This window comes from Petromyzon marinus, chromosome 42, assembly GCF_048934315.1.
Source record: "Petromyzon marinus isolate PM22_M1 ecotype Great Lakes invasive population chromosome 42, UKy_Petmar_22M1.pri1.0, whole genome shotgun sequence".
NCBI classification, from domain to species: domain Eukaryota; kingdom Metazoa; phylum Chordata; class Hyperoartia; order Petromyzontiformes; family Petromyzontidae; genus Petromyzon; species Petromyzon marinus.
This window is the reverse complement of record NC_133708.1, coordinates 1,156,598-1,172,455: the sequence shown is the minus strand read 5'-3', so window position 1 is coordinate 1,172,455 and position 15,858 is coordinate 1,156,598. Positions and strand designations below refer to the sequence as shown.

Below are 15,858 nucleotides of genomic sequence, written 5' to 3'. Positions count from 1 at the left end.
CGTAGCCAACCGTGTTAATCGGAGGTGCGGAGGAAGGCCAACAAACTAAAAACAACTAGTTGATGATTTAAAAGTGCATAGCTCCAGTGGCTTCCTAATATCGGAAGGAAGAGCGTTCCAGACGGCCGCAGAAGCGCATCCGAAAGCGCCGCACGATGCGGTGACAACCGTCTTTGTTCTATGGCGAGCAGCCAAAAGCCGCTGCTGCTGCTGCGAGGATGATGGGAGGTCGCGCGATGGTTTTGCCTGCACTTGTTATTTTTTCACTTTCACTTCTCCGTTCGTTCCCACAGAGGAGCTGCCGTACCTCAAGTGCCCCCTGCACACGGTTCTGAAGCTCACGCCCATCGCGTACGGTGAGCACGATGGGGGGAGGGGGAGGGTGGAGTTGCGATCTGTGGGAGTGCGATCTGTGGGAGTGCGATCTGTGGGAGTGCGATCTGTGGGAGTGCGATCTGTGGGAGTGCGATCTGTGGGAGTGCGATCTGTGGGAGTGCGATCTGTGGGAGTGCGATCTGTGGGAGTGCGATCTGTGGGAGTGCGATCTGTGGGAGTGCGATCTGTGGGAGTGCGATCTGTAGGAGTGCGATCTGTAGGAGTCCGATCTGTAGGAGTGCAATCTGTAGGAGTTTGATCTGTGGGAGTGCGATCTGTAGGAGTGCGATCTGTGGGAGTGCGATCTGTAGGAGTGCGATCTGTGGGAGTGCGATCGGTAGGAGTGCGATCTGTAGGAGTGCAATCTGTAGGAGTGCGATCTGTAGGAGTGCAATCTGTAGGAGTGCGATCTGTGGGAGTGCGATCTGTGGGAGTGCGATCTGTAGGAGTGCGATCTGTAGGAGTCCGATCTGTAGGAGTGCAATCTGTAGGAGTTTGATCTGTGGGAGTGCGATCTGTAGGAGTGCGATCTGTGGGAGTGCGATCTGTAGGAGTGCGATCTGTGGGAGTGCGATCGGTAGGAGTGCGATCTGTAGGAGTGCAATCTGTAGGAGTGCGATCTGTAGGAGTGAAATCTGTAGGAGTGCGATCTGTAGGAGTACGATCTGTGGGAGTGCGATCTGTAGGAGCGCGATCTGTAGGAGCGCGATCTGTGGGAGTGTGATCTGTAGGAGTGCGATCTGTAGGAGTGCGATCTGTAGGAGTGCGATCTGTAGGAGTGCGATCTGTAGGAGTGCGATCTGTGGGAGTGCGATCTGTACGAGTTGCGATCTGTGGGAGTGCGATCTGTGGGAGTGCGATCTGTGGGAGTGCGATCTGTGGGAGTGCGATCTGTGGGAGTGCGATCTGTGGGAGTGCGATCTGTGGGTGTGCGATCTGTAGGAGTGCGATCTGTAGGAGCGCGATCTGTAGGAGCGCGATCTGTAGGAGCGCGATCTGTAGGAGCGCGATCTGTGGGAGCGCGATCTGTGGGAGCGCGATCTGTGGGAGCGCGATCTGTGGGAGTGCGATCTGTAGGAGTGCGATCTGTGGGAGTGCGATCTGTGGGAGTGCGATCTGTAGGAGTGCGATCTGTGGGAGCGCGATCTGTAGGAGCGCGATCTGTAGGAGCGCGATCTGTGGGAGTGCGATCTGTGGGAGTGCGATCTGTACGAGTTGCGATATGTAGGAGTTGCGATCTGTAGGAGCGCGATCTGTAGGAGCGCGATCTGTAGGAGCGCGATCTGTAGGAGCGCGATCTGTAGGAGCGCGATCTGTAGGAGTGCGATCTGTGGGAGTGCGATCTGTAGGAGTGCGATCTGTAGGAGTGCGATCTGTGGGAGTGCGATCTGTAGGAGTGCAATCTGTAGGAGTGCGATCTGTAGGAGTGCGATCTGTAGGAGTGCGATCTGTAGGAGTGCGATCTGTACGAGTTGCGATCGGTTGGATTGAGAATAGCGATCGGTCGGATTGCCAGTTACAATCCTGGTTTAGTCCCAACAGTGCTTGTACCGTGGTTTGGGGCGCTCTCCCCTGCCATAGGAATTTGGAATTCTGACTGCTGGCTCACGGCTGCGAATGGAGAACAGCACTGCAATAATACTCACTTGAGCAGGAAATCACTGCCTTTGATTACACGCAGCAAGTAGGTGATGCTGGTCTAATAATGCAGGCTTTTAAATGCAGGCCTCTTAATGCATGCCTCTTAATGTAGACCTCTTAATGCAGGCTTCTAAATCAGGCTTCTGTAATATGGGCCTCTGAATGGAGTGTGTTATGAGCCACACACGTTTGGTCTGTTAGTGCAGGCCTCTGAATGCTGGTCGTACAAGTGTAATGACGACTTGGCACACTTATCTTGAGATGCCACTTTATTGAAGGCACGTTCACTTGACATCAAGCGGAGACCTCCACTGCAACAGCCCCGAGTCTCCCGCGCATCTCCCCCTAAAATACCGACCGAGGCCACGCCCCCCTTCTCGATCATTCTCGCTGACTCTGGACGCTCGCTCCACCGGCAGACTCCACCGTCCGCTTCCGTCACCTGACCACGCTCCCTTCTCGATCATTCCCGTAGCCACCAGTCCCTTTGTACTCAACAGATACCCCTGTCATTACCTCTCGTGGCCACCAGTCCACTCACACTCTAGGCTGACTCCCCTGTCATTACCTCCCGTGGCCACTAGTCCACTCACACTCTAGGCTGACTCCCCTGTCATTACCTCCCGTGGCCACTAGTCCACTCACACTCTAGGCTGACTCCCCTGTCATTACCTCCCGTGGCCACTAGTCCACTCACACCGCATGCAGGCTGTATTGTCATTGCACATGTTTAGAACAACTCAGCATTCACCTCATAGCATCAAGTTGTTTGATCCAACTCGCCAATTCACTTGCTTACCAACTCCGTCTCCTCCTTATCACTCTTCTATTGCCACTCTGGTGGCTATGTGCCTTGGTTTCTATTTCCTTGAACTTCACTCATTGATTCCTCCTCCACCAATGTTGAGAACTCGGTCTTCCAGACTGGGTCATCTCATCCATCACGCCGTGTTCAACCATCACACTGCAGGTCACAACAACACACCCACTCACCACACTGCAGGTCACAACAACAACACACTCACCCACTCACCACACTGCAGGTCACAACAACAACACACTCACCCACTCACCACACTGCAGGTCACAACGACACACTCACCCACTCACCACACTGCAGGTCACAACAACACACTCACCCACTCACCACACTGCAGGTCACAACAACACACTCACCCACTCACCACACTGCAGGTCACAACAACACACTCACCCACTCACCACACTGCAGGTCACAACAATACACTCACCCACTGACCACACTGCAGGTCACAACAACAACATACTCACCACACAGTCACCACACTGCAGGTCACAACAACACACTCACCCACTCACCACACTGCAGGTCACAACAACAACACACTCACCCACTCACTACACTGCAGGTCACAACAACACACTCACCCACTCACTACACTGCAAGTCACAACAACACACTCACCCACTCCCCACACTGCAGGTCACAACAACACACTCACTCACTCACCACACTGCAGGTCACAACAACACACTCACCCACTCACCACACTGCAGGTCACAACTACACACTCACCCACTCACTACACTGCAAGTCACAACAACACACTCACCCACTCACTACACTGCAGGTCACAACTACACACTCACCCACTCACCACACTGCAGGTCACAATAACACACTCACCCACTCACCACACTCCAGGTCACAACTACACACTCACCCACTCACCACACTGCAGGTCACAACACTTCCCTATCTGCTTCTTCCTTCCCACTTTTACTCTTGGGAATTCCCTCCCCAAGCTCCTACAGTTACCTCGCTCGTTTCGAGAAGCGTGTTAACTCTTGCCTGTTCCGACTGTGATGGTGCTGTTTGTTGCTGGACCCTGGATGTTTTGGATCTCTGACCTGTGCTTGGCAACCGTGTTTAATTGTTGATGTTTATTTTGATATTCGGCCACCAGTCACATGAAGGGGGCCTCGTTGCTCTGTTGAAGTGCACCCAATGAATGATCATGTCTCTTCACAGGCTGCAAAGTGGAGAACATCTCCCTGAACGTGGAGGCCGCCAACACATACCGCGAGAGGGCAAACGTACGTGGCTCGTGTGACAGCGCTGAGTGTGTGACGATGGCGATTGTGATTACGGCGCCCAGTGTGACGATGCTGTGGTTGATGATGTTGAGTGTAATAATGCAGAGTGTGACGACGCTGTATTCGATGAAACCCAAGTGTGACTCCACAGAGTGCGACACCACCGAGTGTGACGATGCTGTGGTTGATGACACAGAGTGTGACGATGCTGTGGTTGATGACACAGAGTGTGATGATGCTGTTGTTGATGACGCAGAGTGTGACGATGCTGTGGTTGATGACACAGAGTGTGACGACGCTGTGGTTGATGACGCAGAGTGTGATGATGCTGTGGTTGATGACGCAGAGTGTGACGACGCTGTGGTTGATGACACAGGGTGTGACGATGCTGTGGTTGATGACACAGAGTGTGACGACGCTGTGGTTGATGACACAGAGTGTGACGATGCTGTGGTTGATGACGCAGAGTGTGATGATGCTGTGGTTGATGACACAGAGTGTGACGACGCTGTGGTTGATGACACAGAGTGTGACGACACTGTGGTCGATGACGCCGAGTGTGATGATGCTCTGGTTGATGACACAGAGTGTGACGACGCTGTGGTTGATGACACAGAGTGTGACGACGCTGTGGTTGATGACACAGAGTGTGATGATGCTGTGGTTGATGACACAGAGTGTGACGACGCTGTGGTTGATGACACAGAGTGTGACGACGCTGTGGTTGATGACACAGAGTGTGATGATGCTCTGGTTGATGACACAGAGTGTGATGATGCTGTGGTTGATGACACAGAGTGTGACTATGCTGTGGTTGATGACACAGAGTGTGACGACGCTGTGGTTGATGACACAGAGTGTGACGACGCTGTGGTTGATGACACAGAGTGTGACGATGCTGTGGTTGATGACACAGAGTGTGATGACGCTGTGGTTGATGACACAGAGTGTGACGATGCTGTGGTTGATGACACAGAGTGTGACGATGCTGTGGTTGATGACACAGAGTGTGACGATGCTGTGGTTGATGACACAGAGTGTGACGATGCTGTGGTTGATGACACAGAGTGTGACGATGCTGTGGTTGATGACGCAGAGTGTGACGACGCTGTGGTTGATGACACCGAGTGTGACAACGAACCCTCCAATTACGGGGGGGGGGGAAGCGGCCGACGATGGCGGCGCCGCCCCTGACCGCCGGCTCTCCGTCTCGAATCCCCGGCAGACGGGGCCCAAGAAGGGTCCGAGCCCCCTGCAGCGCCGCAACAGCTACACGCCCATGGCGAGCCCCATGCACAAGGTGCCTCGCATGGACAGCCTGGAGGTGCTGGACGGCCTCGAGGCGTTGGGGGGACTCGACCCCTCGCAGGGATTCTTCGCCGTCCGCAGCCCCACGGAGAGGCACGCTCCTGCCAACCCCCTCTCCTCGGTGAGGCCCCTCTCCTCGGTGAGGCCCCTCTCCTCGGTGAGGCCCCTGGCCGACGGCAAACCCCCCCCCCACCCACCGCCTCGGCTTTCCGTCCCCACCGGCGTGGTCGGCGGTCCCTTGGGGTTCGAAGGATGACGTCCATCAGGTTTTCAGCGGTTGCCCTTGTTGAGGCGGGGCTGGACAGTCCGATTCTGGATCCGCATAATCTCTTTGGCATCGGGGGAGCGCCACGTCGGTCCCAGATGGAAGTGGAATCCGCGGCGCCGGCTTGGCTTCCATTTTCCTTTCTTTTTGTTGTTGGGCGACGATCCGCTTCGACATCGAGACGTCCTGGGTCTTCAAGTGTGGCCGCGGCCCGGTGGGTTGATGCAGCGGCGCCACCCCTAGTCGGTCGGCAGCCAGCCCGCCGCTCCTCCCAGCCTTGAAGGCTGATTATTCCGCGCTTCATGGACAACTTGAGGATATCGCCACCTTGGCTGTCCGCCCCACCGGGGTTCTAAACCACGGGCGGCTGGCTGCCCTCCTCCGCAGGGCCGTACCCTCTATCGCAGGGCCCTTTGAGTACCTACTCTGCTGCAGGGCACCCACTATTTACTCTAACTATTTTTATTTTACTAGGTGAAGGCCCCATTGAGCTACGATGTAGCTATTTTTCAGAAGCGACCCTTGCCATCACAAATTATAGCGCAACGAAGTGGCTTGTCGTCGTCACCTGGAAACTTATAGCAGCAGCCAAATACTCTTAAACGCGTGACGTTGATTCTAAATGTGGAGGGGAAAACCGGAGGACCCGGAGAAAAAAATCCACGAGAACACGGGGAGAGAGACACGCCAACTCCAAATATACAGCGGGCGTCCAGGTCGGGATGGAACCCACGACCTCCTGTGAAGCAAGCGAGGTAGTTAACATCTCATCACCGTTGCAGAGGGCACCTCCGTCGCAGGGCCCCTTGAATACCTCTTCCACGCGACACCACCACAGGATTCTCCCCCCATCGGGTGTTTTTCTACAGGTCACCTTCTCCGCAGGCTCCACCATAGGGCACCTCCACCATAGGGCATCTCCACCATTGGGTAACCGTCACAATAAGACACAATGGAGATGTGAACCCCAAAATTGAAACTGAACACAAAGCGGTCTGGAAATGGGAATTGGGGTGTAGGGCTAAGGTCGGATAGTCCACAGGGGTGGCTGGTTGGTGAGGGTTAGGGTAGGGATTGGGATTGGTTGGATCGTGTGCTCTGCCACCAAACTTCTTGCCACTCCTGCCCATCGCTACGCTTGGCTTTTTCAGTTTCTTGGCTGCTTAGGGTTTAATGTTCGCATCCTGCGGAGCTGCTGTCCACCGCGCGGGGCCCGAGGCTAAAGGGCGCCATTCGCGACAAGAGGCGTTCACCGAGTGGTTTCATTGTTTCTGTTTTACCCGCAGAACCCGGACGGCGTGTCCAGACCGAGCACCGTGCTGGAGGTGACGGAGGGCGAATAGACGCCGGGGTGAGCTCGGAGTCTCGGTCACCAGGGATTCCGCCCGCCGCGTGGAACGGAGGTCCGCTCCAGAGACGGGCCGCTCCGCTTGGATTCGCGTCTTCGTAAAATAAAAATAAAAATCGCCCCCAGCACTGGGGGGAGAGGCCCTCCGAGATTATCCCGGGAAAGCGGTCGCCATGTCCGCAGCTCGGGAGCCTGGCATTCTGGGAGCGACGTTTCGCGACACCGAGGGCCCCCCCCCCCCCTCCCCGCCCCCCACCGCGGTCGCCGTGAAGCCGTGTGACAGCGGACGGACGGTCGGACAGACGCTCTCTCGTCACGGACGCGCGCGAGAGAGAGAGGATCGTCCGACTAGTGTGTTGGGGAAGAGCTCTCCCCTCCCCCCCCGCTCACATCGTGCTGGGGACATTCGCCGAAATTTTTGAGTCGGTGAATGTTGGATCTGATTTCACAGGGCATTGGTTGGTTCTGAGAATGTTTTAACGTCGTCGTCGTCGTCGTCGTTTTTAGAGAAAAATTTCCGCGCGCTGCACGCGGATGCAAGGGGTAGCGCGAGCTCGCGCGACGCGTCCACCAATCGGTGGACGCGTCCGGTCGGGGCTCGTGCGACGCTCTTACAATCCTGCAAAATATCTGGAGGGATTTTTTGTTTGATTGTTTTGGGTCCCTTAAAAGCAAAAACAAAAGTCTGTACGGTTTACCCCTCCGGGTGGGGGCAGGGAGGGGTCGTCGGCAATTCGCCTCCCCCCCCCCTCCTTGTGAGCGGGGGGTGGGGGGGGAGTGTTGTGCTGACGTGACGGAGTCACGTGCCCCACGACGCCCGCTGCGTGTAACACCCTCGTGATTTGGTGCTTTCGCGACTGCAGGAATTCCTCTTTGGTTTTTTCGGTAAAGTCACGTAGAAATAAGAAATAATAATGAAATAAAATTACATAATAGCATACGACGTTTCGATTGCAACGCAAGCAATCATCATCAGGTATAGAAGAGCTAAATTTAAGAGAGAGAGGAAACACAGAGAGATGGAGAAGCACATCAAATTGGACAAGATTTATTAAAATTTTGGAAACAATATAATGCAGCACAGAGGGTCGGTCAAAACACAATTAACGCATGGTCTGGCTGATTACGTCATTTCAAAGATTGCTAAATTATAGGTTAAGAGTGATAGAGTACAGATCACAGACACATATACAGACATCTCTATGCTGGCTCTCTCTGCTTGGATGTCTGTATATGTTTCTGTGATCTGTACTCTATCTGTACTCTATCACTCTGTACTCTATCACTCAACCTATAATTTAGTATTCTTTGAAATAACGTAATCAGCCAGACCATGCGTTAATTGTGTTTTGACTGACCCTCTGTGCTGCATTATATTGTTTCCAAAATTGTACTAAATGTTGTCCAATATGATGTGCTTCTCCATCTCTCTGTGTTTCCTCTCTCTCTTCAATTTAGCTCTTCTATACCTGATGATGATTGCTTGCGTTGCAATCGAAACGTCGTATGCTATTATGTAATTTTATTTCATTATTATTTCTTATTTCTACGTGACTTTACCGAAAAAAATAAAGAGTAACACCCTCGTGCCCGCAGGCGGCGCGACGATCTCGCGACGATCTCGCGACGATCTCGCGACGATCCCGCTACGATCCCGCGACGATCTCGCGACGATCTCGCGACGATCTCGCGATGAATCCGTGACGATCTCGCGACGATCTCGCGACGATCTCGTGACGATCTCGCGACGATCCCGCGACGATCTCGCGACGATCTCGTGATGAATCTGCGATGATCCCGCGACGATCTCGCGACGATCTCGTGACGATCTTGTGACGATCTCGCGACGATCTCGCGATGAATCCGCGAGTAAAGCGTCACGGTTTTTCTTTTGGAGTCGTGGAGAGAACCCCACCCACCCCACCACGGTGTTCCCTTTCCCTGCCGACTTCGTCACTGCGGGCTATGCACCTCGTGACAAAAACATTTCCGGGAACACCGATTTTATTTTCTCGTCTTAACGTTAGAATGTCCCCTAGTCGTCGGCTAAGTTATTTTTTAACCCAGGAATCCACGTTTCACGATTTGAGTGCGTTTATACTGTTTTAGAGAAGTCTGCATGTTAACGATGTAGTTTGAGTTGATATGGTCATGCTCTATTTTAATTTATTAATCACCACAAAAAAGACTCCAGTGGCGTGCGCACTCAACCACACACTCACACACACACCCACACACACACACACCCACACACTCACCCACACACACACACTCACCCACACACTCACCCACACACACACCCACACACTCACCCACACACACACACCCACACACTCACCCACACACACACACCCACACACACACCCACACACTCACCTACACACTCACCCACACACTCACCCACACACTCACCCACACACTCACCCACACACACACTCACACACACACTCACACACACCCACACACTCACACACACTCACACTCACCCACACACTCACACAAACACTCACCCACACACCCACACACTCACACCCACACACTCACACCCACACACTCACCCACACACACTCACCCACACACACACTCACACACACACTCACCCACACACACGTGTTTATTTATGGTCTCTATGTATTAAGGGAATTACCACTGCATGACTGCTCGCATCGGTAAGACGATGGACTAATCAGGGTGCGTTTAGACGCCTTTAGAGATGACAATGTCGCAGGGTTTCCGCAGCCGGTGCCGGGATTCACAGTTGAGTTTCGGGGTTAGGCCGCGATGTCACCAAGCGTTTTTCCACGTAACCGAGCGTCGCCTGCGAAGAAAATTAAATATCCACACAACTCTGTGACTGTCGCCTCCTGATGCTGTTTGTCGTTACCGGCGAAACGTCACGATACTCGAATTTTGCTCTCCAACACGCAACACATATTCCGGTGTAGTGTTGAACCAGTAACTCATTGGCACGTTCTGTTTGCGTGACAAACCCTTCCTAATTGCCTGTGTCGGGTGGTGGCGGGTTAAACGACGCATTTCTATATTTACGCAATCTTACCAGAAAAGCCTCTGTTATGAGTTTCTGTGTTCTCTTTCCCTCTGTCCTGCTGGTGTTTTCCCATGGTTTCCTCCTCCCATCGCTTAAAAGCCACACAGACACGGTAACTGGTGTTAACACAGAAACAAACGAAATCTCCAACGCAAAACGACGACCTCTGTATGTAACGTCGCCTCCCTCGACAGCAGTTGTCTCGGCCAAATGTTAGCGGAGTTTCTTGTTTGTTTGAAGCGGCATCTCGAGCATCCCCGGGTGAGGCACCCGGAAGGCGCACTCACGTGCCCCCGGCCTTTTCTTTACGAGAAGCGTCGTTGAATTGGGCTGCGGGATTTGTTGTACGCACGCACGCACGTACGCACGTGTTGTGTGGAGCGGTGGCGCAGCGGTTAGCGCTACGCTGCGCTACGAATCCGGCGACCCGGGTTCGATTCCCGCTCACGGCGTTCGAAATCTTCAAACGCGAACTCTCGAGTTCCAACGGAGCCCGGATCCATCGTTCAACCCGGTTCACGTGCTCGTGGCGTATGTATGTTGAACTTCTTTCGCACCGTACTTGGCCAGCCGTGCGTGTAATGCTTCATCGTTGCAGGGATCTAACCGATTCCTGCACCCATGGCGCGGTGCACGGAACCGCACGTGCCTCCATCGTTCACGATTTTGACGTTGCCTAGAGGAATGCGAAATGCTCTCTCATTCGTTGACCCTGATGAGGCGAACGAAATTTGAGCGTGCGAGTCGGAGCCGGTGAGGAACGACGCCAACCGGAATTGATAGCTTGAAAGCATTTAGCGCGGGGCCCTTGAAAGTGCGGGGCACGTAGCTCCTACGTACGTAGCTCCTACGTACGTAGCTCCTACGTACGTAGCTCCTACGTACGTAGCTCCTACGTACGTAGCTCCTACGTACGTAGCTCCTACGTACGTAGCTCCTACGTACGTAGCTCCTACGTACGTAGCTCCTACGTACGTAGCTCCTACGTACGTAGCTCCTACATACGTAGCTCCTACATACGTAGCTCCTACATACGTAGCTCCTACATACGTAGCTCCTACATACGTAGCTCCTACATACGTAGCTCCTTGTGCTTGAGGATAATCCGGCAGTGAGTGTCTGCGCAGCGTGACCTGTCGGCTTCACGCGTGGGGTTTCGCGGCCGATGGCGCGATTCGTCGTCGACTTCTCGGGAGTGAGATCGCTGCGCGCGGAGAAATGCCCAACGTTGAGTCGCGCGCCCTCCATTCACAGACGAATACAAAGTCACGTGAACGGGGGGGGGGGCACGTGTTCATTGTCACTGCTACAGCGCACCAGTGGTGGTGGGGAGAGAGCAATCCGCGTCGTCGGACCCATTATTAGACGCCCGTGCGTCTAACGATCTGGGCTCGACCCACCGTTAGACGCGCGTGCACACGTGCGGCACAGCTGTCCCGCGCCAGCGTGCCGAAGCAACCCACGTTTCGGCTTCTTCGTTCATCGCGGTGCCGTACAAGTCAATTACGCTTTGTCCGTGGAGGGCATACAACAGTAACGTTTGGCATTTCACTCGCGCGGAGGTCTGAGCCAAAAGAGCCAACGGTGACTCGTTGTTGGAAGTTCGTTGTTGTGGTCCACGCAGCTGCATGAGACACATTGGGTGGCTGTGCTGTGTGCGCCGCGCCTGCTGGTTGTTTACGAGCGGTTTTGCGATGAGCCAGTAAATGAATGTAGTCGCGAACGAGGGTGATTATCGTTCGCGAGGGTTTCCACGATTCTGCCGAGAGGAGAGGAAGACTGACATTCTGGCCGACTGGCCTTCAGGAAATAATGAGGTTTACACACGGAGAGAGAGAGCGAGAGAATTAGTCGCGCAGATATAGACAAACATTCCAACGCCTCGATGTCATCTCAGGCATAGAGCGTGGGGCCGAGTGGGACGCCGATTGCCAAGACCGGCATTGAAGCGGTCTTCCACGAGTCCGAAATTTCAGTTTCATTTTTTAGGTAGAGCCCTGTGAGCCATGCGCCTCTTGACTCGGGTGCAACCGCGACAAACAAAAACATGAACAAATAACATCTTAAAGTGACTACGCGCAACAGAAAAATCCAGGAAAAAACAGCAAAGTCTTCCAGAAATAAACACCGGATATCAAAAGCTGCGTGCAAAAATCCCAGTGGGAATGCAAGTCAAACAATAACAACCATAAGACAATTTAGATTAAAGTTATCAGGCTAACTCTGTACTTCAACAAACGCACATGGCTAAACCACACGCTTTAGACATAAGAGCAGACGGTGGGAGACTAACACGGCAGGTCGATGTGTTTCTGGAGTCTGCGGGTCTCTGTGTGAGTCTGTGGGTCTCTGTGTGAGTCTGGGTCTCTGTGTAGGTCTGTGGGTCTCTGTGAGTTTGTGGGTCTCTATGTAAATATGTAGGTTTCTTTGTAGGTCTGTGGGTTTCTGTGTAAGTCTGTGGGTGTCTAGGTCTGTGGGTCTCTGTGTGAGTCTGTAGGTCTCTGTGGTGTGAGTATGTGGGTCTCTGTGTAAGAGCAGAAGGTGGGATGGAACTGCCAGGGAAGATCTTGGAGGTGGGGTCAGCGTCTCCTCTGTGTAAGTATGTGGGTCTCTGTGTCAGTCTGTAGGTCTCTGTGGTGTGAGTATGTGGGTCTCTGTGTAAGAGCAGAAGGTGGGATGGTACTGCCAGGGAAGATCTTGGAGGTGGGGTCAGCGTCTCCTCTGTGTAGCAGTGTGGGATGTGGTGGAGGGTGGCGAGCGTTGGCGGTGGGGCGCGGTGGTGATTGTGGTGGTGGCCGCATCAACAGCTTCGGCCACGGTGGCATCATGCTCATTCCCCTACGGCCCGTGTCCTCGTGGCCAATATCCCAATGTCATTCCTGCCAGACACACTGCTGTCGCTTCAGTCCTGAGCACGTGCAGAACAAATCCCGTTCACTACCTCCACCTGCCCAGGCTCTGCAGTGGTGACGACGACGACGGTGATGATGATGAAGGGGAGGACTTCGAACGTCAGTGCAGCTGTGTGCTTCGTGTTGTCCCAGAGACGAGTCTCACCCCTGCCAAGTTGAATATTGAGACTCCGTCTGAAGAATAGCTTTGGGCTGCATCCCGCGTCTGAACCACTGCGCGCATCTCTTGGGGGTCACTTCCAGGAACAACTCTTGACGTCATCATTGCGGAGCGAGCAGAGAAATCCAAATAGCACGGCGACCGACCACGCCACACCACGGATGCACATTCAATTTCGGTTAAAACGCGTTTAAAATAAATATGTTTTAAACTACAACGCACAACTGCTGCGGCTGGACGTCTGACGACAACCAATGCCGTGGGAATGGGGGAAGAAGCGAATGTAACGTGGGGCGCAGTCTCACTCCAGCCTCCCTCCCCAACACGACCGTGATGGGCGACAGCGTCGTCCTGCATCCCAAATCGAACCTCACCGATCGCCGGGCAAACCGCAGACGCGAGCTGGCAGGCTGCCCCAGGCGCTAACAATTGCTCCGCCATCGAGTCAGATGTTTTCGGCCAACCCCGTGATCGTTTTACATGCGCGTCTGTGCGTTAAGACTCTCCGTCTCTCGCTCTGTGTGTGTAAAACCTCTGTTGCTGAAGGTGGCCTTGCTCGCCCGGGGTGGCATTTGAAACTCAGAGGCGCTGTTATTTGCCATGCGCCTTTGCTGTGCCGCGGCTCGTCGTCGATGGTCGGGTTTTTTAGCACGCGCGCGCGTGCCCGTGGGCTGCGTGCGCGTGCGTGACGAACCACGACTCCGTTACGCATCCACGAGGCCAGCACAAACCCCAAAGACTGTGGCCGCATGGCGTGGTGTGTGTCTGTGTGTGCATGTCGATGACGAACTACCGTGTGGATGTGTGTGGTGTGGTGCAGCCGTCCGTGGTGCAGCGGTTAGCGCTACGCTGCGCTACGAACCGGCGACCCGAGTTCGATTCCCGCTCACGGCTTCCCCTAGGTCGACTCAGCCTCAAATGAGTACCTAGTGCGATGTGTAAACATCGGCACTGGGGAGACGAAGGCGGCCGAGCGTGTTGCCTGGCACCACCACCACCATCGTCACCGCGTGGAGGTGCGACCGGGGCCGGATGCCGTGCCTGGGCCCCGTGGCTCGTGAGCGACTCAGGACATGTCCTTTGTGGGGCCTCTTTTGTGCAGGGGCCTGGGGGTATATCCTCCCTCCCCCCTCTCCTCCCTCCCCCCTCTCCTCCCTCCCCTCTCCTCTCTCCCCCCTCTCCTCCCTCCCCCCTCTCCTCCTCCCCCCCTCCTCTCTCCCCCCTCTCCTCTCTCCCCCCTCTCCTCCTCCCCCCCTCCTCTCCTACCCTCCTACCCTTCTTCCTCTCCTCCCCCTCTCCTCCCCCCTCTCCTCCCCCCTCTCCTCTCCCCCTCCCTCCCCTCTCCTCTCCCCCTCCCTCCCCTCTCCTCCCCCCCTCCCTCTCCTCCCTCCTCCCCCCCATCTCCTACCCTCCTACCCCTCTCCTCCCTTCCCCCCTCCCTCTCCTCCCCCCTCCCTCTCCTCCCCTCCTACCCCTCCCCTCTCCTCCCCTCTCCTTCCCCTCTCACCCTCCCTCTCCTTTCCTCCCTCCCCCTCCCCTCTCCTCCCTCCCCTCTCCCTCCCCTCTCCCTCCCTCTCCTTCCTCCCCAGCTCCCCACGCGCATCCCCACTCATTGCCCTGAAGCTAGAAGCTGCATTATAATATGTAATTATACGGTATTATTGTTTAACAACAAAATAAGTTTTGCTGGCTGGGATAGACGGTCACGGCGCAGAAGCACGCGTGTTTTTTCCTCGCTGTTATTATTGTTCGGCTACAACAGACTATTTTGATTTAAAGCTTTCGTGACTGCAGGGATTCATATTCTTGGTTCTTTCGGTAAAGTCACCACGTAGAAGGGAAACAATAAAATAATGCAGTCGAAACGTCGTGAGAATTTTATTGTTTAATATTTTTATTGTATTGTTTCCCTTCTACGTGACTTTACCGAAAGAACCAGGAATAACAAAAACAATCTTCCCTTTTCATCGTAAACTGATGCTCATGAAAGAGATTTCACTTTTCAACCACTAAAGGTTTTGATTTTCGTGGAGAAAATCTGAAAATATCAAAACCTTTGACTTTGTGTTCGCGTGTGTGTGCATGTGTGCATGTGCGTTGTTTTAGATGAATGTGATTGGCTGCCCAAATAAGCGTTGAGGCTGTGCCCGTATCCCTCTTCCAGTTGCGCGCCCTCTCGGGATTCCTCCGGGAAAAATAAAGTCTCGTTCTGAACGCGTTTCCATTTCTCCGTGATTTAATCTCGGCCATCGTCCGTTGTCCCTTCGTGACGTGTCCTACCAAAGCCCCCCCCTCCCCCTTACATTCATTGAGAGTTTGGTTTGTGCCACTCACCTGCGTCGAGTCTCTCGACCAAACTGAGCAGGCCCTCGCCAAGAGCACCACCACGGGGCTCTCAGCCAGCGGCCTTCTAAACCACAGGCGGCGCGCTGCCTCCTCCACAGGACCACTCCCTCCTCCACAGGGCCACTCCCTCCATCACAGGGCCACTCCCTCCTCCACAGGGCCACTCTCTCCTCCACAGGGCCACTCCCTCCTCCACAGGGCCACTCCCTCCATCACAGGGCCACTCCCTCCATCACATGGCCACTCCCTCCTCCACAGGGCCACTCCCTCCATCACAGGGCCACTACCTCCTCCACAGGGCCACTCCCTACATCACAGGGCCACTACCTCCTCCACAGGGCCACTCCCTCCATCACAGGGTCACTCCCTCCATCACAG

General features: G+C 54.4%; 1 protein-coding gene across 2 annotated transcripts in view; it reads left to right on the top strand.

Moving 5' to 3' along the window:
• The window catches only part of LOC116951154 (6-phosphofructo-2-kinase/fructose-2,6-bisphosphatase 3-like), a 75,080-nt gene extending 65,213 nt beyond the window's left edge, over window positions 1-9,867 (top strand). For both annotated transcript variants that reach the window (XM_076073410.1, XM_076073409.1), the window contains exons 12-15: window positions 294-356; window positions 4,028-4,092; window positions 5,318-5,521; window positions 6,952-9,867. In XM_076073410.1, the coding sequence (XP_075929525.1) occupies window positions 294-356; window positions 4,028-4,092; window positions 5,318-5,521; window positions 6,952-7,008 (389 nt within the window). In that variant the 3' untranslated portion in view covers window positions 7,009-9,867. The remainder of the gene's footprint in view (window positions 1-293; window positions 357-4,027; window positions 4,093-5,317; window positions 5,522-6,951) is intronic.
• Window positions 9,868-15,858: the final 5,991 nt, after the last annotated feature.